Source organism: Aplidium turbinatum, chromosome 4 (assembly GCF_918807975.1).
Source record: "Aplidium turbinatum chromosome 4, kaAplTurb1.1, whole genome shotgun sequence".
Taxonomy (NCBI): domain Eukaryota; kingdom Metazoa; phylum Chordata; class Ascidiacea; order Aplousobranchia; family Polyclinidae; genus Aplidium; species Aplidium turbinatum.
The window spans coordinates 34,543,540-34,567,713 of NC_137475.1; the positions used below are offsets into that span (position 1 = coordinate 34,543,540).

A 24,174-nucleotide genomic window follows, 5' to 3' on the forward strand; every position below is an offset into this window, starting at 1 on the left:
GATTTCTACACGCGAGAAGGAAATATCACCGATTTTCAGGTCAAAACTAGGGTTTCGACTTATACACGAGAATGGAGATCGACCTATACTCGAGTATATACGGTAGTGCAAGAGTGCATATAGATGAGTGTATGAGATATTCTCACAATATATAGTCAATACAGTGCTTAATTAGTTTTTTAATTTAATTTTATTTCGTAGTTTCAACTCGATAAAGTTTGCTAAAATCGATTTCATGTTTGAAGTCACAGAAAATCTAAGGGACGTTTGGATAACTCGTAAAATGGGATTAAACATTCAACCTCGCATTCGCTTTTTCGCTACCACGCGTTTTGACTTTGAAGTTGCTCCTCGCGCGCGGGAAGATAAGCAGTGTGTGACTGATCTTGCGTGCCATACGCATCTCAGTAGTAATTCACGTTTCAGAGAAAGCTATGTTATCAGCTGCTGTTTTGCGGGCAAGAGTAACCTAGGCTGTTTTTCAGTTTCGGCATTCTTTAAGTCTGTTTAAATGATCTAAATCTCTTTCGTGAAGTATTTTATCTTTGAAACACCACTTGTAATAGCCATTTTTTTGCCCCTCATCCGTAAATTTATGGGGGCGCCGCCCCCCGGAAGTCACCGCGTATGGGTGTAATAATCATCGAAGTCTCCTACAAGTCCGAACTGAGCAAGTAAATCTCATTTGCTGAGTTAACAAGTACATTTTAGGTATTGTCCGAGTTGTCTGGCGACCGATAATTAACACAACGGAAACTTTACTCTGTCAATCTCGGTGATCGGGCCTGCGTCAGTGGTTGAACGCGAGACTGCAAGGGTTGAGCTTCGAAGAGTCAGTCTGACTGCAAGGGTGTGTGACGCACAAAACATTTACTGTTATTACTCGCGAGTAAAATTTATTCATGAAAGCTTAGCAGCTGTCACGTTATTTCACAAGATTGTCACCTTGCGGTAATAACACAAGCTGATGCAGGTGGCGTGGTATGTCGCGTATTACCAACAGCTTTTCGACCACAGATCAAAGCACATCAGAGATTTTAAAAATATTTGCAAAATAGACGAACAACGGTGGAAGTTAATTTAAACAGTAACTTTAGCTCGCTTCTCTTTCCGTTTCTGTCTTTTGGTTTCTTCATCGATCATCTTCCTTTTGTTGGCCAATGCTTCAGCCTAAAATAGAAACAAAATGCACACCACGTGTCACAAACTGATAAGAAAATAACTCACGAAAACCTATAAGCAGGATTGCAAATTAAAAAAATATCGGTCTACAGCTAGACTAATTTTGGATTCACGGCTACAGAAACATAACAAGTGATAGCGAGTTACATTCAATTCGAAAACTTTATGTCACTTTTTTTTCACATTGTGCTTAACATGAAGTTGAAATTATAATTAATCAACCAAAACAGCAAGTTCATTTTGAGCTCAAATTGACCTTAACACCTGCAGTTTCTCCTATTATTGGCAGTGTGCAATAACAAGCATTACCAGCAGCAAAATACTAACCTCTCGGATCTTTCGTCGCTGGCCATACTTTATCTTGTCGTACAAATGTTTCTTTTTCTTTGGAATCATCATCACTGCCAGTCGCTTCTCCTCCGCAGCCACCTGTGATCCAAAAATTGTGACGTGTGTAAATGCCTGACTAAGTGCTTCAAAGAGTAGGAAGCGAAATGATAAACTCCACACTTCCGTGCTACAATTTCCGCTGCAATATAGTCTCGTATGCAAAGAAACCACCAAAGAAACCATTTTTTAAGGGCTGCTCAAAATGTCATATTAATTTTGTTAAACCTTTTTCCCTATTACGCCAAATATGACGTTGCCGGTGGTCAACGTATTGACACCTACATATTCATAAAACATTCATAGACTTCTTTGCATAGACCTGCTATAGAAAAAAAGTTACTATTTTAAACTTATAAACAAAAACATGATTTACCGCTAATTTTGCATTTTTTTTGTCTTTTAAACAATTTATGATGAACCCAAAAAGTAGCGTACGACATGGGAAAGCACTTTGAGATTTCCAAGCACAGTCATTTTTTTTTTCGTTAAAACGAAGACAAACGATGAAAATCTTATCTTTCCATCCCCGAGTTCTGTAACGAGTATGAGAATAACTTTCCCTCTTCAACGACAAAGTTATTAAGAAGCGAGTTGCACATATTCTTACATTTGCTGGCTTCTGCGTTACATCGAAATGCTTCTTGCCAGGCTTGATTCGAACTCGCTGCTTCTTCTGTAACACAAAGCGATGTTTAAAGCTAAATCGAATCGATGAAGCCAAAAAAAAAACGTTTCGGATTAACTGATTTTTTTCCGAACCAGCCTCATGCCCAAATTCAGATTTTGAAAATCCGCCAACATTCATTCACATATTCATGTCAATTCAAAAGTGAAACAGCTTAGGTTTGCTTCAGCATATTTCCGATCTGTGGAAACTTTGTGTAAACTTTTAGAAATTCTACCTCGTCAGTTTGTTCTTTCTTTTGCATGTTTGGTTTCTTTTTTTCTACTTTTCCTTCTTTCTCTTCAGCTCCGCTTTCATCTTCCGATAGGTCCTCATCCTCAACATTGATTCCTTAAAAAACATCAATTTCGGTTGCTTGCTTTATATTAGTCGAAGAAGTACAAATCTGGAGAAAAGAAGTGGAGCTGCTGTATACCTGGATCTTCTCCTCTTTGCAATGCAATGACACGCTGTCGTTCAGGAGGTATGTATGCCCCATCTTCTTCATTCACAAACGGAGATAAATGAGGAGGAAGAACATCTCCAGGAAGGTATCCGGAAAGAGGTAGAAGCAAGCCAGCGTTGACACAATCAAAAATCCACTGAGGCTGGATGTAGTACCTGAAATTGTGAGATGGAAAAGTATCTGTACGTCATTTTTCACAACGATTTGTTGCATAATCATGGAAGTGTGATGATTGATGTGGCAGAAGATCCTCTAATTTCTTTCTCGACGCCGTTTGTTGCTTTTATTGACCCCTCCGTGGTGTCATACATGATTTTTGCCGTCAACTTCTAGCGGATTGACAATTACCGCACTGATACCAACTTTTCAACGGAGCAATATGATCAGCACTTAACCAACGAAATTAACCGCTTGCATTGCCCTAATTAGTAAAAACAATTTACTTCCATAACAGCAAATAGAACAGTAAAAGGAAAAGTAATGCAAATCGAATAAGATATTGGCAGATATACCTGCTCCTGACACGCCCAAGTTGTACACGATATCTACTGCTATTTACAAACAATGTGGTTCCATTCCATGTAACAAGAAAAATCCACAGCTTCAGACGTAAGTAAACAAGTGTCATGCATTTATTCAAATTACCTTGATATGTATGGTTTTTCAGGCATCGGCCTGTCTATCACTTGGTGGGTGATGGTTTCATCCGTGACAGGAAAAGTGCAACCCACACCAACCGTTTCATCCCAAGACACGACGCCGCCGAAACTCCTGCAGACGCAAACATATCGATTATTTCGGTCCGAAACGTTGTTGTGTGCAATGCTACGTCACAGTCAGAAAGTCAGTCGATTTTTGTCCAGCCAGAAAGTCTGCAGACGTTGAATCAATGTAAAAAACGACTGGCTTTCTGGCAGGAATTTCAATCACCTGCTGGACATTAAAAAACAAAATAAGAATACTTTTTAAAACTGCACCCCCAGTGACACATTCTATATTTTTAAAGGATTTCGAACTCAACAAGACATATTTTAAGCAACGGTAGATTGATATGGTGTCAAGTCACATAAGTAAGCGAAGACAATTTGAGCCATCAAATAGGTACCTTTAATGGGAGTCCACCGAGAGTCGTACCATTGGCGGACGGATGCTTCATCGACAAAGACATCCTAAAATAGACTATGCAAAGCAAGATAAAATTACCTGATGACAAACACAAGTTGTTCTTTGGGGACTTCTCTTGACAAGAAAATTTTGCATCCTTCAAACAGCTTCTTGAGTTTCGCTTCTTGTAGACTCTTTTGCCTTGAGGCTTCCGCAGACTCAGACAGACCATCTTCAAGAAGTTTCTCGTCGTCTTCATTTTTATCCTCATCTTCTGCGACTTGAAATTGAGCGAGCGGAGTGTTAAGGGAAGCCACGACCTGAAACAAAGTGAAGCAATACAACTTTAATGCATATTTTTTAATGATAGTCTAGATCAGTGGTTCCCAACCTTTTTGTCTTGGTGACCCCCTTTAAAAAATTTCGTAGATACCGCGACCCCCACTTATATTCTTTCCTAAATGCAAGTATACTATTAACAAATAATACAACAAAAGGCAGCACTAAAAATGTTTTTCTTGCATTTGTTGAAATCAATGCGATGGTTGACCTTGTAGGTCTGCAGCTAACCGTGAAATTCGAATTTGCGTGCTAGACAGAGCCAGTCTCATGTCGTCTTCCACATCCATTCTATTTCTATCCTTTGTTTTCATATGAAGAAGAGCTGAAAAACCACTCTCACATAGATACGTCGTAGCGAAGGGCAGTAATACTTGAAAAGCCAGCTTAGAAATCTGTGGGTATGAGTCATACATTTCACACCAAAATTGAGAGAGTGACTTTGTATTGCTGGTTCGCAATTGCTAATTGCTCACTTAAATTAAACAACCAGCATTCCAGTCCCAGTTGAAGCTCAAGTTCTCTCTTCCTCCTACACTACAAATAAATACTTAAATAGACCACAAACTACTAGCACTAGGGCTAATCTCGTTGCTAGGATCTCATTGCGGTGTGTTTACATCACCCGCAACCGCTTCATTTCGGTTGAAACTACCGACATGAAATCCAGATCGCTACGAATCTCATTTCGGTCATCGCATGCAAACAGACTACCGTAGGCTACGAGTCTGGCAGACTAACCGAAACGGAAAATTTTCATTTCGGGCGCAATGAAACGTCATGTAAACGTAGCCTGGCACATACTACTAGCGGACCGGTACCTCGTCCTACTTACATTCACTTTTGTTGTTGCATTAGCAACAGCTTCCCAACCCCCTATAAAATGCTCTGCGACCCCCAGGTTGGGAACCACTGGTCTAGATATTAAATGGCTGTCTTACATGTCACAATATTCGCTGTTCGCACATGAGGTTTAACGCGTTAAAACCTCAGTGAATATCATAACTCGTTTTTTTTATGGAACAATGTGCTACAAAACACACTATACAAATTCAGTAGAGTGTCGCACTTTCACTTAAGTGGCAGAAGTTAGAGAATTTACTAATAAAAGTGTGTAAAAGTTCTCCTACAGTATTTTTTCTTAAAGGTTTACCCAAAATTGAGAATTAAGCAAAACTCCAATCATTCTATCAATAAAATAAAAAATGCACTATTTTCAAATACATTATACAGAAGGCTAACACGTGAACTTCTACAATTCAACTTAAGTTTTTTGAATTAAATTGTCCATTTGTAATCGTTACGCAAAGCAAATAAAAGTTAATTACGCAAACGCATTGTTCTATGTCCACACGTATATTCACTGACTTCCATATTTTTATCTTCTTCTGAGCAAAGCATGCTGGCCTCTTCATCTTGCTTGTCTCCCATAGTGATGCTGATGTTGGAGAGCAAAGGTATCCTTGGAGGATAGTGGAGATTCTTGGACTGATAAAGCCGAAAAAGCACAAATCCAAGCATGGTTGTGTATAATTCCGTAAATGTCATCATGACTCGAAGATCAACGTCAGATGGATGCTAAAAATGGAAATTGATAGTCGGAAGCAGCATTTAAAGAATAAATTCCTGAGTGAAAGGTATTGCTAGAAGAGCTACTAACGATTGAGAACTATAGTTTTTGGTACTTTAGCAAAATTCTCTTAAAAAAAGCAATGCCAGTCTGCAAATCGCTAAAACGAATAAAATCCCGCTGTGAATGCAAGAAAATTAAAGAATAAACTTTTAACCTCTGATTAACTCAGGAAGAAAACATGCCAGGATAGAGCCACATCCCCCGGATGAATGCTCATTGCTCTCACACAAAAAAAGTCAACTTACAGCAAAAGTAAACTTGTGCGGCACAATCCACGTGATCGGTTGAGACATAACCTCAGCCTGGTAGTAATAACCTTTGATGGACACAAAAACCTTTCGAAGACTTCTTGTTGCGATCACAAAATGCATAAATTCGACTGAAACAAAAAATACCATTTGTAACATTAACGTTTCTTTTTTTGTTCAATCCAGGCTTACGCTGAGAGGTAGAAGATTCAAACTAAGTGGACGGGAAGGCAAGTATCCTGTCCATCTTCAGACATGCCATTATAAGTGCCTAATCGAAGATCTGCAACCAGGAATAAAGGTTCAAAGGAATTTGAAAACAACAAGACAATAACATTTGTGGTAACATACAATAATAAAAGGCAAGAAGTACCCATCAGTCTTCTGCAAAGTTCAATTTTGCGAAGGTGAACGTTGCGCGACGAAGGAAAATTGGCAATGAGGAAGCACATACAGAGAGCGTCATCAACATCTCTCAAAGCGTCAATAAAAGAAGGATACCTGGAAAGACAGTAGTTTGAGTATGGGAATACTGACAAAACAATCATTGTAGCAAAAGTGAAATATTACTCGAGACAACATGCTATTGTGATTTGTGACAGTGATAAACCTTGTTGGCACAAAAGTGAAATAAGATCGCCTGAAATAACTTGTGAAGCAGCAATCCAAGACCAAAAAATATCAAGATGATCCAGGTGCCAGGGAAGTACCAACTTAGTACAAGACATGATGCGAATGCCACAAGATTAGAATGACGTGAGACCCGAATGTTGTAAGACCAGACTTAGTTGTTTCTTGTATCTGATGTTTAGATTGTACTAATCTATTCAGAGGCATCACTCTTTCTAAATGGCGCGATTCCCTGTACGCTTGTCGGTGTCACGAACCTGTCATTCTATCACTGGACGTCATAGATGGTGCATTAACCATTATACCAGTCATTGACTAATGAAAATAAAAGTTTAAGTTAAACGCTTTGTGAATTTATTCTAGATGTATGTTATGCTAATTGTACTCATAAGTTGTAGTGTACCTTTCTCGAATAATATGATCAATATGGTAGGATGGACGATTATCTTTAATATGCTCAAACTTGTCCCTTTCTTCACGGTCTTTAGCTTTTCTCAATCTTCGAAGGTAGATCTGAAATTGTAAGAAACATGTGATGCTGATGCAACAACTTTACTTAGGGACAGCACATTACGAGATGCGCAACTCCATTGTTCCGCTAACATTAGAAGGGTCAATTGCCAATTTGACATTTTTTTTACGCTTTGCTGCTGGCTTACTATTAACTAAAAACCTTAAATTACTTTAAAGCCAACTTCACTCCTTTTATATAACCTATAAAAAGTATGGTACATTATTTTGTAAATTACAAAAAACGCAACCCTTCTAGTGTTGCGGATAAGCCAAAAGCGGATATAGTTTCACATCCCTATGATCTACAATCCCTAAACTTTACTGTGCAACTCAAAAAATGAATTTTCCTCATTGTTTTGATGTTTAGAGTTACTGCTAGTTTTTAAAAGAATCGTATTTCATTAGTCAAATATTACACACTCTAAAACAATTAAAACTATGATCCTTATTCTAACATTACCAGTCATATAGTTCCACCAGCTTCCTACCTTCATTTCTCTAAATTTGTTTATGACAGGCTCATGAAGTAAAAACTGTATGTCTTTCAGGAAGTAGAAAGTTTTATTGGCTGTGCTTCCTTTATTTACCTAAAATGAAAACAAAATTTTGTAAAAAAGTTATAGACGTCAGTCGTCAACCATGTTAATTGTTGTATGGCAATCAGCTATCACATTAACTTAATTTCGGTGATAATTAAATTTAGTATATTATATATATATTCCATAGATCAGGGCTTCTCAAACTTTTTCATTGTGCAACTACTTTTTAGAAAAACAATTTTCTATGTAACCTCTTGGTGGGTAGTTTAACACTGTAGCTGTAGACCCACTTTTAGTCTGTTTGGTGACTCTAGTTTAGGAAGCCCTGTAATAATGACAGAAAAATTGTGATCATTGCAGGGTAACATTGCGATTGCCAAAAGTTTTATCCAATCAGTAACAGTAAATGCAACATTAATATCAAGTATGTACCCTCTTCTTATTGGCGGGCTGATGTGGATACACTCCCTTCAAAATACATAATCGACGAAAATCTGCTAATGTTAGTTGAAGCTTTCGACAAGCTTGTTTTCTGGATATGTATTGAGTGGCAGCTCCAGCCTCGTACTGTGTATAAACAAAAAGTAACAAAATGTCAATGAAAATAACACTGTATATACAACATCAAAACTGCAATAATATTTTGTACTAAACATGCTTTTAAGGGACCGTGTTCACATACCATATGATATTGGTGCCATAATGAAGTATTGTCAAAACCAAAATATCACATTAAAAAATTCCACAAAAAAACAATATTTTGTATACAATAGAGACAAAAAAAAAGCAAAAATAGCATTAAGATGGTATATCAAATATCATATGGTACATTGGTACTGATATCATAAGTTAGGTATTGTCAAAACCAAAGTACCGGTATATATCACATTAAAAAATCAGGTTAAAACAGGATATCGTGTAATACAGGAGAGACAAAGGAAAAGGGAAAATAGCATTACATAACATCATCATAGACCAGTTTCTCTCGAGTAGTGGTAGTCTAATTTTACTCTAGTTTTGTCACCAAGAGAGGCCAAATCTATCTCAAAAAAGTTTCAAGCCAATTGTGGCCAATGTGCTACAATTGCTTTGATATATCGTCTAAATATATTTAGTTACACTGCAACAAAGATTCTAAATGCTCATACCTTTCTCTTCATTTTCACCATGGTTTTAGGCTAAACTTTCAACAAAGAAGAAAATGTTAAATATTGCCAAAAAGTATCCAGGCTAGCCTACTATATATCTACCGCAGAAGAAAAGGTGCCAAAAATATATATCCGTTCATATAGTATTAGGAGCTGTAACACAAAAATAAAAACATAAATAAACTGAACTGTCACATTGTGAACTATTCTTACAGGTAGAAGAAATAATGTATATCTGACTTGATCACCATTAGGTTGCTAAAAGACAGAAGTATGCAGGTTGGTAGGAAAGAGCTCAAATTATAAAAAAAATTGTTAAGAGACATTTAATGTTATTTTCATATTAAGTTATCATTTCGTAGCCTACCTTATTTAATGTCATATCTATGTCTGCAGCCGCTTGCACTTGCATGTAATTAAAACGAGAGAGTTTAAATGCGCGTTTGAGCAACTTGTGTTTCTTCTAAAGGCATGTATAGCAACTGGTTTTGAGTTTGCTTTTGCTGATACAATATATCGGCTACTGCTGATATCCGCCGATAAATATCGGCTGACCGATATATCGGTCGAGCTCTAGTGTTAATAGTTCAAAGACATTAAAGCAGTGATTTTTCATCTGGATTCAATGACACTAAATAAACAGTTTGACAAAACTGCAACACTAAGCATCAAATCTCTTTTGAACAGTTTAGGAAGCTGGTGTACATATCTTCGCCCTGATCAAAATGCCATGACATCATAGATTGTAATCAACTAAAAATATAGGGTGAAGTAACTTTATTGTGTTTCCACTACTTTACTATTTTCTTAATGCAATGTAGAGAGAAAAAGTCAAGTAGGCCAGCTCGTTTGTCGTGCTCTTGAGAAAATTTAATACCGTAATAACACGGCAGTGGCTATTTGACCGGCTCCGGTCTTTGAATCTGAAACACTATTTGACCGGTCATGACGTCACTACATAAGCGCTTTTTTTTTCTCTTTCAAAGCAACAGACGAAAAGCGCCGATATAAGTTCTAACTTCAACACGTATTCTCCAACTCAGTCTGTGGCGCGTGCGATACGTCTCCGGCTGCCAATTTAGAGGGGATGAGTTTGATACCATCCGGAAGCATTCTTTTTTTTTCATTTTTTTTTATCTAAATTTTGACCCGAAGCGCATTTTTGTGGTCAATTTTTAATTTTAGTAGCCTACAGCCCATTTTTTATGTCTTTTCAAATGTGAGTAATACTGTTAGAGTTTTTTTAATTTGCTGGAATTTGAGAATTTCTCTTGGTAATTTTCCGATCGTCATAAGTGAACGTGTGTTGCCGAACGACCCTACATTTTTCTCTCAAGTTAGTTATATACAATACTTCTTTAAAAAATGGTTTTACCATTATCATTTCTTTTAAAAGAAGTATTGTATATAACTAACTTGAGAACTATACTTGAGAACTATTAACTAACTTGGACTGTAGGCTACTCAAATTAAAAATTGACCACATAAATGCGCTTCGGGTCAATCAAAATTTAGATAAAAAAAAAATGAAAAAAAGAATGCTTCCAGATGGTATCGAACTCATCCCCTCTAGATTGGCAACCGGAGACGTATCGCACGCGCCACGGAATGAGTTGAAGAATACGTGTTGAAGTTAGAACTTATATCGTCGCTTCTCGTCTGTTGCTTTGAAAGAGAAAAAGAAAAAAGCGCTTATGCAGTGACGTCATGACCGGTCAAATAGTGTTTCAGATTCAAAGACCGGAGCCGGTCAAATAGCCACTGCCTAATAACACACTTTTAGTTTAGAAATCAACATAGTAACAGTAGCATAACATTAACAATTTTACTTGGAGATTGAATGCCACTGTGAAACTGCATTGAAAAACAAAACAAAGTAAGGGTGTAGCTTAGTTAGGCTATTTTGAAGGAAGTGTGAAACTAACATGGCCTACTGCTCTCCCGCAGCAGAAAAAATGGGTAAAAACCTCTCTATGAACAACATTCACCAACTGAAGTAAGTTACAGTACCTAGGGTCCTAGGCTACATTTGTCAATCAGCGCAACTTGCACAGACATTGACTGTTGGTTAGTTTACAGTTTTCCATCCTTTGTTCCCTGTATTGCAAGGATTGGACATCAGTAAATTTTAAACCAGCTTGATGGCGAATTTCCATGTACCAGTACCGTACTCTTATTTTTATTGTTGACCGTCACAAGGATCCCTTTTCGCAGGTCACTTCGCACGCTATCACACCACCTCTTCTTTGACTGTTCACGTGGATTACGATTAAAAGTATGGTAGGCCGGATGCAACCTAGTTCGTACCCTGAACAGTTCGTACCCTGAAAAGATCGAGAGAAAAAATTAAAAAAAGCGGAAGTCGTTGATCGCAGTTTCCGCTAACCCTCGTTCATACAGTTTCCGCAAACATTTGTCCGTAGTTTCCGCTAACCCTAGACTAATCTATACTCTAACCCTAACCTTCGCTGATCGCAGTTTCCGCAAACATTTTTCTGCAGTTTTCGCTAACCTTTACCCTAACCATAGAGTAATCTATGCTCTAACCCTAACTGATCGCAGTTTCCGCAAACATTTTTCCTCAGTTTCCGGTAACCTTTACCCTAACTATAAAGTAATCTACGCTCTAACCCTCGCTGATCGCAGTTTCCGCAAATATTTTTCCGCAGTTTCCGCTAACCCTAACCCTCGAGTTTGTTTGCGGAAACTCCGATCAGCGAGTTTGGGTTTGTGCGATTAAACTGCGATCAGCGACTTCGGCTTTTTTAATTTTTTCTCTCGATCTTTTCAGGGTACGAACTAGGTTGCACCCTGGTAGGCCTATGCCACTTGAAAAAAGTATAGAACAGCTGTGGTAAGCAGCCAATTTGTGCCGCCTTTAAACTAGATTTGTTTATTCAGACCTAATCAGAACACTTGACCTTGGCTAAGCCTATTCTGTTATTTTCTGCTGTCCTAACACCCAATCCTTGATTTCAGTTCATTCACTACCTTTCGCTACCAGGGTTGGAAAAAATCATGATTTTTTTAAAAAAATCAAAAAAATCGGATTTTTTTGATTTAAATCGGATTTTTTTGATTTATATCAGATTTTTTTGATTTTTTTTTATATAAAAAAGCGTCGAGTCTACTTGGGGGAAGAGATCATTTTAGTAAGATAGCAGAATTATTTTTAACCCCTTGATTGATTGAAAGGCTTTGCTTTGCAAGTGTTTAATCATTTTTATTATCACATTGTAGGCTAGCCTGTCTAGTGTCTATTGCACGGTACTACGACAGTTTATCGAACGACAGTTTATCGAACGACAATTAATCGAACGACAGTTTATCGAAACGACAGTTAATCGAACAACAGTTTATCGAACGACAATTTACCGAACGACAGTTAATCGAAAACCTAACCCCTAATCACTAAGCACTAACCAGTAACCTCTAATCCCTAACCATTATCCCCTAACCCCTGAGTATTCCATTGCATATGTTCTTCGTCGTTCGATAAACAGTCGTTTGATGAACTGTCGTTTCGATAAACAGTCGTTTCGATGAACTGTCGTTTCGATGAATTGTCGTTCGATGAACTGTCTTTCGATGAACTGTCGTTCTATGAACTGTCGTTCAATAAATTGTCTTTTGATAAATTGTCGTGTCACGCTATTGCACATATTTTTAAGTAGGTGTGATATGTTGCTTTATACTAAATCATTATGTGCATATCGAGATTGAGGTACGTCTCAGACTGTCATCTCACTACACTAAAATCTTTCCTTACGTTTGAGCACACATTACTTTGCTTTTTTGCGCAACTGATGCATAGCCTACAACCAGACTTTTTGCAAAGAAAGTTTAACTGTGTAATATAATTATGTTACCGACGTACCATACCAAAACAATAAAAGTTCAGATGACACAAAATTGCAGTTTATTTTGCATTGAGAAGTTTGTACATAAATACAAGCTCGCCAGCTTTTGCAGTGCCCAATCGATTGCGAACTTCTGATTGAAGCAGACCAAAAGTGGAAAAAATTTGCTCAAAAACTATGTTTAGTGAACAACACTGTTTGTGAACTGCCAAGTAAACTAAGTTGCCTTTCAAAACATGCATAGCCTATAGCCTTAAGTATTTAAATATAACTTTTGTATTACAGAGAAGCAGTGAAACGTTTGTTGATGTATTTATTTTTATTTTAGCAAATAAAAAATCATTTGATTTTTTTAATTGATTTTTATTGTTTGATTTAAATCATGATTTAAATCAATGATTTAAATCATTTGATTTAAATCAGCCAACCCTGTTCGCTACCATCCTGATTGCGCCATAATCTAACCAACAGTTGTACAATGCATTGTTTTGACAATTACATTTTACTCTGATTATTTGTTAATATATGGCGCTGTTAAAACAAAATAAATTGACTTGACTTGACTTGACTTCATAGTTCAGACCAGTTACAATTCAGCCACGCGTTTGGTAGGGAACAAAGAGTTGCCAGATCCAAAACTCACAAAAAGCCAAATTAACTTGAAAATTTAACCAAGCAAGTCAGGTCAATATATGTTGTTTCAATAGCGCCACATATAAACAAACAAGCGGAGTAAATGAAGAGTAAAAACAATCCATTGTAAGTTAAAGCTGTTGGCTAGATTATGCCGCAATCAAGATGGTAGTGAAAAACAATAAGCGGACAACTAATCAGCCACCACCCCCACAACAATAAATCTAACTAGCATATTCATACACAAAGCTGAGCAGAGGCAGGCACACTACTTCAGTAAATAAAAAGGATTTAGTTAATAACATTATAAAAACAAATTACTGTACAATAGACACTTGCAACAAGGGCGATTTAAACTTTACACAAAAATAATAATAACTGACTAATTTCCAGAACTTTTCACTTTGAAAGTATAAAGAAAATTATGATGTCGCAAAATAAGGAAATCAACCAAATTAATTCAAGAAAAAAAGGTAATCAAGTTAGCAAAGCAAGTTAAAAATCAGTCAATTATTTTTGTATTCAATTAATTTAATTCCTGCTGCAATGCGACCTGTAATAATCCTAGAGAAAACAAAAAATATGCAAGAACAGACAGAAAATATGGGTCCACGTCTTTTAGGCGCTGAGAGTTAGGCGCCGGTCTAATAGGCGCGCACACTGTGGCGTCTGGATATTTAGGTGCGGAGCACTGTGGCGCCCGTTCATTTAGGTGCTATTCCTAGTAAAGTCTGTAGCTTGTATCAGCTTAGCAGGTAGGGGCGTAGGGCAATGCTTTTCACACAAAATATTATATTGAACAGGAAAATATATTGTTTTGTTAATGCGTGTGCGTTGTTGGTCATGGCTTCAGTGAGTGAAGTTGCTTAAACCGCCAATGCTTAATCCTACATACTTTACTAGGAATAGCACCTAAATGACCGGGCGCCACAGTGCTCCGCACCTAAATATCCAGACGCCACAGTGTGCGCGCCTATTAGACCAGCGCCTAAAAGACTTGCTCCCGAAAATATGTAGCCTAATACTCTATTGACACTTTTTAACGCCATAAAGTAGATTTACTTTTACGTACACTCAGGCTGTTGCGAACGTGCATTCAACAGCACTGCAAACCTTAACTTTCTTAGGGAGCGTTCAAATATTACGTAAAGCTGTTTTTCTGAATTTTTGACCCCCCTCCCCCATGTGACGCCAACGTAACGTTTTTGTCAACCCCCCCCCCCCCTCCCCCACGTGACGCTTTTCCATTACAAAGCCCGTTTTGCCAGTGTATATCAAAATTATGACGTGGAAACACGTGCTGATAAAATATCTTGGTTTATATGCACCTAAAGCTTACGTTTGAGACATGAAATTTTAGCTATATTCTTTTTTTGGATTAAAACGTTATGTACCTACTGAAAACGTTTAGTAGCCCACCGTCCAAAATGTTTCTATCCAAACCTTTCATTGTTTGGTTATGTATTGAAAGAAACATCACAAAAGCGCAAAAGAAACTGCAAGGAAAGCTAAGCATCTTCGAATGGGGTCATCAATGCTTCAAAAATGTTTCTATATATTGGAGCAGTAGCCTACTCTCGCTTTGTGTGGTTCGAACTTGATGCATAATTGTCTTCTTCAGACTCGCACGTATGAATGTCTTCTACCTGTTCAGAGGTTTGTGTCAAAGTCATTTGGTTCTTCAATGAACATTTATGTAGGCCTAGGCTATGTAACAGTCATAGGCAGTGGCGTACGCAGTATTTTCTGAAGAGGGAGGGGGGCATTGACAGTAGCGTAGCCAGGAAGTTTGAAAGGGGGGAAAGTTTGACGACCGATGGGCTTAGCCCGACGGCGTTTTCGCCTAAGACGACACCCAGCGGCGGGGGGTCTGGGGGGCCTCCACCAGAAAATTTTGAAAAATTGCTTTGAATTTGATGCATTCTGAGAGCCTTTGCAACAAAAATGTGGGTATGAATATTCCTGTAAAATGGTGCTGTCAGGTTGCATAGCAAAAGGATAAGATCATGTTTTCTTCGGCATTTTTCGGAAATAAAGCTAAGTCTCTATGTTTTCTTGTTGCTAATTCCTGGCTGAGATGTTTGGTATTGGCAAAACTCGCTCTTGCAGTTTTGTTTAAAATTAGGCAAGTTTTTTTTTAGACTGAAAGCATCATTCCCAAGCATAAAGAGACTGAAAGCATCATTCTCAATATCGTGACGTCACACGCGTGCCAAAGGGGGGGTTGTAACCCCAACCCTTCCCCTGGCTACGCCACTGGCCATTGATATCCCGGACGTCTTCATGATATCCCAGTATGGTTTTAGTTTAGACTTTATCCATTTCTTTCTCACTATAATAGGCTTACAGAACACTATGCTACATTGGCATAGCCTACCTGGGGTGGGGTAGGTGGATTGGGCTATGTATTTTGTATTGGCTTAGTCTATAGAACAACATTGTTAATTGCTTTGACAGTGCAATCCAAAACATATTAAATGCTTTAATCTACGTCGTTAACTACTAAAACATTTTTAGGGGGGGGGCATGATCCAATGCCCCCACCCCCCTCCGTACGCTAGTGGTAATAGGTACACCTGCATACCTGTTCATCACCATGTGTCGCTTTTTTGCTGCTTGACTCGGAAAGTATGCACAAATAAACTACCGTACCGTACTCGTAAGCGTTACGTTTTGCTTGAACCCCCCCCCCCCCCAATGTGACGCTAACGTAACGCTTTTCATAAACCCCCCCCTCCCCTTCGATAGCGTTACGTAATATTTGAACGGTCCCTTATTTATAACATTGTAATGTAATGTTTCATTTTTTACCATCCATATGTTAATTATTATTATTTATTTGGGTCAGACAAAGCTGTCCATATCCAAAACAAAACAACGAAATAATACACAAACTGCAAATGCACAAAGGTCACAGAGAGCCACTTTGGATGCCGTCGGTTTAAAAGCTCACTAATCAAACGAAAATAAATAAACTTGTAGAAACACACATTTTGTAAGATGCACGATCCATAATTACACAATGTCAGATGTAAATCTTTGCAACATGTTTTTGAAAATATCATTTCTGCTTGAAGCCTGACGATTTGAGTATATTTGCCTGCATTTAGTTACATCATAGTTAATATACATGCATTTATTAACTATGGTTACATGGCTTAGCAGAGACAACAAAAAAATGTTTTTCACAACAGCGTTAGCCGTTCAGTTCAACTTGTTTTTATTTCTGACCATCACAACGAAAAAACAATAGGCTATAGCCTATGCCAACATAGTTAATATATTTATTAACTATGATGCCAAACATAGCAGAGGTCCAGAAAAAGGTAGAAGCGACAAAACGCGGACGTTATACCGTGCATGATACCAAAACAGAACAATCAGATTAAAATATGGCACGTACGGTCGCAACACCTTAATAGAATTTTTAAAAAATTTATGAGGAAAAGAGAAAAAAAGGCTGTAATTTTTTTTAGCAATAACTTGTCGATAAATAAGTTTAAAAAAAACACAAAAAGACAGTTGCTATGTTAATCGACCTTGGTTGGATATCGAAAGTGTTGATGGTCTTGAGGAGAACACTCCTGATGCGTTAGCTCATCACGAAAAGCAAGGTAGACAAAGAAAACCCCTGAAAAAAATCCTACCACGGGCAAACCCATTTCAGAACGCAACGCACCAGGCCTTGCAAGACGAACAAAAAACGATACAGTAGACATTTTTAAAACATCATAAAAATATAAACAATTTGTTGAAGACTTTTTTCTAAGTCACGTAGATAACAAGTTACTGGTAGTCAGTGAAATGCGTCCCGCTTGATGGTAATCGTATATGCAGCCCGTCAGCCGCCGCAGCAGACGACGTAATATTGTCTCTTGAAACTTCTAACAGCAACTAAATTAAGAGAACGTTTAGTCGTCGCCAGTGTAGCTCGGCGGTCTAGAGCCGTTACTCATCCCGGTTGAAAAGTAAGTTATGGCAAAGGCTGCAAAGCTAGGACTTTGAAGTATATATGTTGAAGTAGGCCTACTCCAAACCTCAATTCTTTCCAGCATTTGAAATTTTATCCTTTTCAAACACCAATTCTAAATTCAAAAATTGAAAAAAGAGCCAGATTTTAATCTAGCAACTTCGGTTAATTGTGACGTATACGCCAATTTTTGCAAAAACTAAATTTTAATGAAACGCTGGTCAGTTCTGTCAATTTTAACGTAGGCCATTGAATGTTGATGCTGAGCAGTTGTCACATAGATCTTTTTTTTAAATCTCTGCACTGTCAAGATACCTATCAAATGGGTCATAATTTGCAGCTGACTAGCTGGAATTCGTGGATATGCGTAAATTGTGTTTGTTGGAAAACCCTACACATTTGCATATTAATTAATTCAAAACCCAGAAATCGCAAACCTTAATCGTGAAATATGTGTGTCTGTGCACGTTTAATACAGTACCGGTAAGTAGAAAAATTGACAAGTAAGTTGGCCGATAGTGTGTGACATGAATTAGTGGTGCGATACTGATGAGCTCAACCTAAAAGGCGAAACATGTGGCTATCGCTGTCAATCCGCTGCCAAGAAACAACAGTAGTTCTGATAACAGGAAAGTTGTCAAACAATAGTTTAATAACTTGGAAAATTTTACAATAAAATTTCAAAGGTTTTATATACAACATTGTGGAATAATTTAATGCAAGATTTTTGTAACAGAAAAATCAGTTCAATTTACCTTACTTTGTTTTGGCCATCATATAATGCAGAAATTGATATTCGATTGAACCCACAAAAAGCAAAAATCACGAGGTGCGAAAAATGACGAGAAAAATAAAATTACAGTACGATAAAGAAACTAAATCAGCATTAACACACTTTCTGACGACATTCTTTTTAGCTGCAACTGAATGCACAAAACAAGAGAACTCATTCACGTTAAAAATACCTCTCAATGGCTTCCAAACTGGATTTGAAAAAAGTAGGCTACGTTCAAGTTACCATCACTGTTACGTGTGGCAACGTTTTCGCGTTTACAAAACAATGAAACAAAGTCACCTATCAGATAAATTACAGCTTAGTTGAAAATGACTTGTTTAGTCTTAGCAAAACCCAAGAATTTAATTTGAAATGAATTCGAATTATCAAACCAACGTTTCAGCAACGTTAGACTAACGTCGTTAGTAGGGGTGTTCAATTTCGATTCGATTAAGGTGATATTCGAAATTCGTTTTTCGTACGGACATATTCGAAATTATAGCCGCCTTTTCGGCTGAACGCGGTTGAAAGTAACGCGAGTGGGGCGAAACCTGTCTTGTCGCAGTTTGCAAGCGAAAAAAGACTTCGACGCATGCGCATCGTCGATCACGTGACTATCACACGCTCTCGCGGGTCCAACGGCCTGTCCTGCACCAGGGATGCCAAGTTGACATTTTTAATGCCAAATTTCACAAATTTCTCTCAATGAAGATAGCTAGGTTGTTCAATAGCAGAAAGTGTAGGCTGAGCTTTGTCGCAGTTTTATGGGCCTGGAGCTGTAGACGTTATTTTGTGTTCTTTTTTCGCAAATTTTCTTGTTTTTTTTTCGCGTTTTCTATCGAATTTTCATGTCGTTTCTTTTAATAAAATCACATTTTGCAGTTTGGTGAATAGTTGTGATATTCGAAATCGAAATTCGAAAATCGAAAATAAATTGAATTTCGAATATTCAAATAATCGAAATTGAACACCCCTAGTCGTTAGTATTAAAACGATATATCTCGGTGTTGAACACCCGCATACTTACTAGGCCAGTTTAGTTTTAAGTTCGGGTCTATTTCAACGTGCCACAGTCGCTTTCACTCCACGTCTCCAAACCGAGTTCAAATAATTAATAAATCGTTTCAAATTTATAAGGATAGAAAAACAACTTCCAAAACGAAACAGCTCAACACATTTTGATAACGAACAACCCGAGTAAAATGTGACTTGAAATACATTGGTACAAAAACCTTAGCTTAACCCGTTCTTTTATCCAGTTAAGCCATAATTCATTGAATATCATAATATGTACAGGCTATAATATGAATAAATTCTTGCAGTCACAAATGAACAACGCATAGCTTAGTTGACATATCAGCGGGATTTCACATCGCCACATTGTTACCGGCAGGCAGGGCCGTTGCGAATAATTTGGGCCCGGTACCAATTATAAATCTATGGGCTCCAAACAAGACACTTTTAAGAAAAACGCCCTATATCTAAAGAATACAAATAGGCTTCTTCACATTCCCGGGCCCGGGTCTACAAGTAACCAGTAACCTATGGACACGGTCAATGCTACTGCCACCAGGTCTATATTCTTCAAGGTTAATGGGATTACTGTTTCCCCTACACGTAACTAATTTCTATAATGAGCACGTCACAGAAATACGAGATACTTTTTAAACTTCAGATACGTTGAAGAATTTTGATTTCCCACATGGAGTTAAGCATTTTTATTTTTTAGTAAATTAAGAATTTTAAGCAATTTTATGATATTTAGCTGATAATCAGGATTAGTATATGACCTCAAAACTTATTTTTAGGGATATTGATCAAGTTATACATTAAATTAAAGTCAGCATCAACTCTACAAGAATTTCTTTTTTTTGCTCTTTCTGTGAACCTTGCTAAATACGCAGTTTCATAAATTTGTTATTGGTGCATCGCAAAGTCAAAAGAAAAAAAAAGAATACGTAGTAAGGTAGTAAAAAAATTAGGCCTAATCAAGCAACGCACGAGCACATGAACATTAAAATCATTTTACGTGATAAGCAGAACATACAGTTTCTAAAAATAAAATTGAAATCATGTTTACGAGTTTAAACATCCTTTTTGGGACTTGTAACATTCTCAGATGGTTCATTCCAGCCTCGTAAACCTTCAGGAAGCTCAACATTTTCTTCATCACTGCCAGTGCCCTCAACAAATTCCTCATAGGTAGTTTTATCTTTGTATGGACGTTCGCCAAGTAATTCTATAACATCCTTACGCTCCAAATGCTCTTGCTCCAACAGGCGCTTGGCAAGTTTTTCTACCAACTCTTTCTTGTCTTGCACCATGGCTAATGTTCGATCGTACGCAGTGGTAACAATCTTGCGCACTTCTTCATCTATCAGTCGTGCTGTTGCTTCGCTAAAAGGTTTTTGCAACTTCATTCCACTTGAGTCACCCTGATCAAAAGAAACTTGTCCCACAGCCTCACTCATTCCGAATTGAGTCACTTGAGCATAAGCCATCTGTGTCACCTTTTGGAGGTCATCCTGAGCCCCTGTGGTAATGCGGTCGAAGAAAATTCTCTCAGCGCATCGTCCACCCAATGCTGTGCACATTCGATCTAACAATTGCTCAGTTGTGTACAAATACAATTCCTTTGGTTGATACATTGCGTATCCCAAACCTTTTCCTCTTGGAACAATTGAAACCTTTATAAGTGGATCAGCGTGCTCAAGAAACCAACTTACAACAGCATGTCCTGCCTCGTGATAAGCTACGGTTGTTTTTTCTTCGGGTTGTAAAACCTGCGTTTTTTTCTCTAAACCCCCGATGACTCGTTCAATCGCGGCTGCAAAATGCTTCTCATCAATACTTGTTGCGGCATCTCTTGCGGCAATCAGAGCTGCTTCGTTGCACACATTAGCAACATCAGCTCCTGAAAAACCAGGAGTTCGGGCTGCCATTTTTTTGGCTGTTACATTTTTGTCTAAATCAGTTTTTAAAGGGTTTAAGTGAACTTTGAATATTGAAGCTCTACCTTTTATATCAGGCAGACCAATATGAATTTGTCTGTCAAAACGTCCAGGACGCATCAAAGCAGGATCAAGTACGTCAACTCTGTTTGTTCCTGATAATATAACAACATTAGTTCCAATGGTATTAAACCCATCCATTTCCACCAGAAGCTGATTCAAAGTGTTGTCAGCTTCTGAATTGCCACCAATGCCGCTTCCGCTTCTTTTTCGACCAATTGCATCAATTTCATCGATAAACAAAATGCAAGGAGCATTTTTTCTGGCAAGAGAAAACATGTCTCTAACCCTTGATGCACCCACACCAACAAACATTTCTTGGAATTCAGATCCACTCACAGAAATGAATGGAACACTTGCTTCTCCAGCAGTAGCTTTTGCTAATAATGTTTTTCCTGTGCCAGGTGGGCCAGAAATAATTGCACCTTTTGGAATTTTGGCTCCTAATTCTTTATATTTTGCAGGATTCTTCAAAAAATTTACAAACTCCATAATTTCTATCTTTGCTTCTTCACAACCAGCAACATCTTTAAAAGCAACATTGATATCACTTTGCTTTACAACTTTAGCAGATGACTGTCCCATCCCACCAAACATGAAATTACCAGGTCCCTTTTTCATGTTCTGTGATAAACCAGACATGCCTCTCCTCATTATAAAAAACATCCAACCCATAAGTAAAATTGGAAATAAAAACCGAGATAGCATTGAACCCATCACACCTAGATCAAACCTGTTTTCATGCTGTGGAAATATTCGATCAGCAAAAGCTATTCCAAATTCACTTTGAACATGATCCAATTTTCTTTCAAAAGATTCCAAGCTTCCAATGTTGAATGTCAATATTTGACCAGGTAAACTTTTTACTTTAACTTCAGCATAGCTTTCATTAATAATTGCAACGCTGTCAACAAGATTTTGTTGCAAATATTTCGTGAATTCTTTCCATGAAATTGTTGTATAATGCGAGTTATTATTATTTATGTAGTACACAAATGCAACAAGACCTAACAGCAATGCAAATGTTCGATAGTTTTTCTGATTATCTGGACCACCAAATCCTTCAGTAAATTTTTTAAAGTTTTTATTTAATTCTTTAATGAAGTCCTCATTTGTAGAAGCTTGATTGCTTTGAGATTTTGGTACTTCTTTGGAGTCTTTCCGATTTTTATCAGAGTCATCTTTGTGAGGTTGATCACTTTTTTGGTTTTCTTTATTTTTGAAAAATTTTTCAAAGGCTTTAGGTGTGTTTTTATTGCTGCTACATATCACAGCTGTATGGATTGACCTTTGTGAAAGATGATGTAATGACCAAGATGAAACCTTGGCATTGCTTGCATACTTTGAGCAAATAGTCAAAAACCGCCGAGAACGTAACACATGCAGAACAGTCAACATTTTACTTTCATAATATCTGAAAATAAAATATTATGAATATAAGACAGCATAAGTCTACATCATTGAGGTTTAGACATGTGTCTTCAAGTTTAATTAAATAGACTGTTTGTTCAATTCAACTTGGATTTAGTACAAGTTTAGAAAATATACCAGTTGTCAACATGCAGTGCATACATTTTGGAATATTGCATTTTACATCAGTTATTAAAAACTGTTGGCCATGTCACTGAGCCCTATCGAACCATTACAATAACAAATTATTAAGCAACTCAAATTTTACCATGCTTGCTTAGAGAAACTAGGCCAGCCTCCTTTCACTCAGCCAAGCTGGTGACCTGCATACCAGGGGACACCGGCGCCGAGTCCCGGGCAGGCGGGCCGCGCCCGCCGGACATTTCAGGAATTAAAAAAATAATTTAATGCAATTTTAACTCCAAAAACTTTCTGTAACCATCTGCCACCTTCTGATACTAGCCTACTTACCTTATTCGCAGGGTTTTGTCGCCATATGATAGGCCCTACTAGACCTACTAATTAAGCGATTAGTTTTCGTCAATTATTGCTATTGTTACATTCATGCAACGTTAAACAACGTTGATTCACTGTTAAACGAGCAAAAGTGTCCAGCTGCGCCGTTTGTTTCCACTCTGCCACTCGTAGCCCAGTGCTATAAATCAAGTAAATTTCGCAAACCTGTGAGGAACTTCATTTGCGGCAAAAGCCTGACCGCAATTTCCACTGCTTTTAAAACTGTAGCATTGTTCGTAAAAACGTAGCATTGTTCTTCAAAGGAGTAATTTTCTCTCAAAGGATGTTATCAATTAACTCTGCTGCCAAAATGCTCTAATTTGTCATCTCAATCATCACAGTTGTGTCTGTTACGTCACTGATATTAAACTGCACACTTGTTGGTTTGGCCGGATGAAATCGTTGGTTGTCATTAGTGGTACCCGGTCAGTTGGTCGACAGGACAATTGGTCGACAGACAATTGGTCGACAAGACAGTTGGTCGACAGGACGTTACGTCGACAGAACGATTCATTTTAGGGTTAGGGTTAGTTAACTAACCTTAACCCTAACCTAACTCTAACCCTAACCCTAAAATGAATCGTCGTCGTCCTAACGTCCTGTCGACCAACTGTCTTGTCGACCAATTGTCCTGTCGACCAAATGTCTGTCGACCAATCGACCGTGCACCGTCATTAGTTGCAATTCAGCTCCTTCGTTCTATAACTGTTCTAATTGTAGATTCAATGTAAGCTCGGTTCAATAGCGCAGTTTATCGCTAGATGGCTTCTCGGGAGCTGAATTGCCATAAATTGCTTCTGCGTTGGATGTATTGTGTGTGTGTTATCGTGTTGTATCAACATTAGCAATGTAGTAGTACAGTATTGCAGTTTTCGTCCCGCAACCCGCACATACCAATCACAAAAAATATGCGGAACTGAATTACCAGGACCAGACGTTGTTGCGTGCCAATTATATTTATTACTTGTTTCCAAATCGTGTTAGAGGAGACAGACTTAAATGTAAAACTAGGCTAGCCCAACAACCTAGCAAAATCGCCCTTTTGAAAAACGCACAAAATAAACCTTTATGACGTGACAGTATGTGTTCGCCCGCCCAGCTATTTTGAAAACTCGGCGCCTATGCCAGGGGATCCAACATATT

At 37.9% G+C, this 24,174-nt stretch overlaps 1 protein-coding gene and 1 pseudogene across 2 annotated transcripts; both read right to left on the reverse strand.

The window, feature by feature from the left end:
- Window positions 1–875: 875 nt before the first annotated feature.
- Window positions 876–9,005, reverse strand: LOC145768433 (pescadillo homolog). The gene is made up of 14 exons (XM_082579925.1): window positions 8,857–9,005; window positions 8,141–8,275; window positions 7,658–7,756; window positions 7,060–7,169; window positions 6,400–6,527; window positions 6,024–6,157; window positions 5,514–5,723; window positions 3,906–4,126; window positions 3,348–3,473; window positions 2,673–2,857; window positions 2,475–2,587; window positions 2,180–2,245; window positions 1,510–1,611; window positions 876–1,170 (listed from the first exon to the last, which is right to left on the reverse strand). Exons 1-14 carry the CDS (start codon window positions 8,875–8,877, stop codon window positions 1,081–1,083), a joined length of 1,740 nt encoding a protein of 579 aa, XP_082436051.1. The 5' UTR covers window positions 8,878–9,005; the 3' UTR covers window positions 876–1,080.
- Window positions 9,006–16,195: 7,190 nt separating this feature from the next.
- Window positions 16,196–22,503, reverse strand: LOC145769097 (mitochondrial inner membrane m-AAA protease component AFG3L2 pseudogene; annotated as a pseudogene). Its single transcript, XR_014288986.1, has 2 exons — window positions 19,066–22,503; window positions 16,196–18,507 (listed from the first exon to the last, which is right to left on the reverse strand). The product of XR_014288986.1 is annotated as a mitochondrial inner membrane m-AAA protease component AFG3L2 pseudogene (transcript).
- Window positions 22,504–24,174: the final 1,671 nt, after the last annotated feature.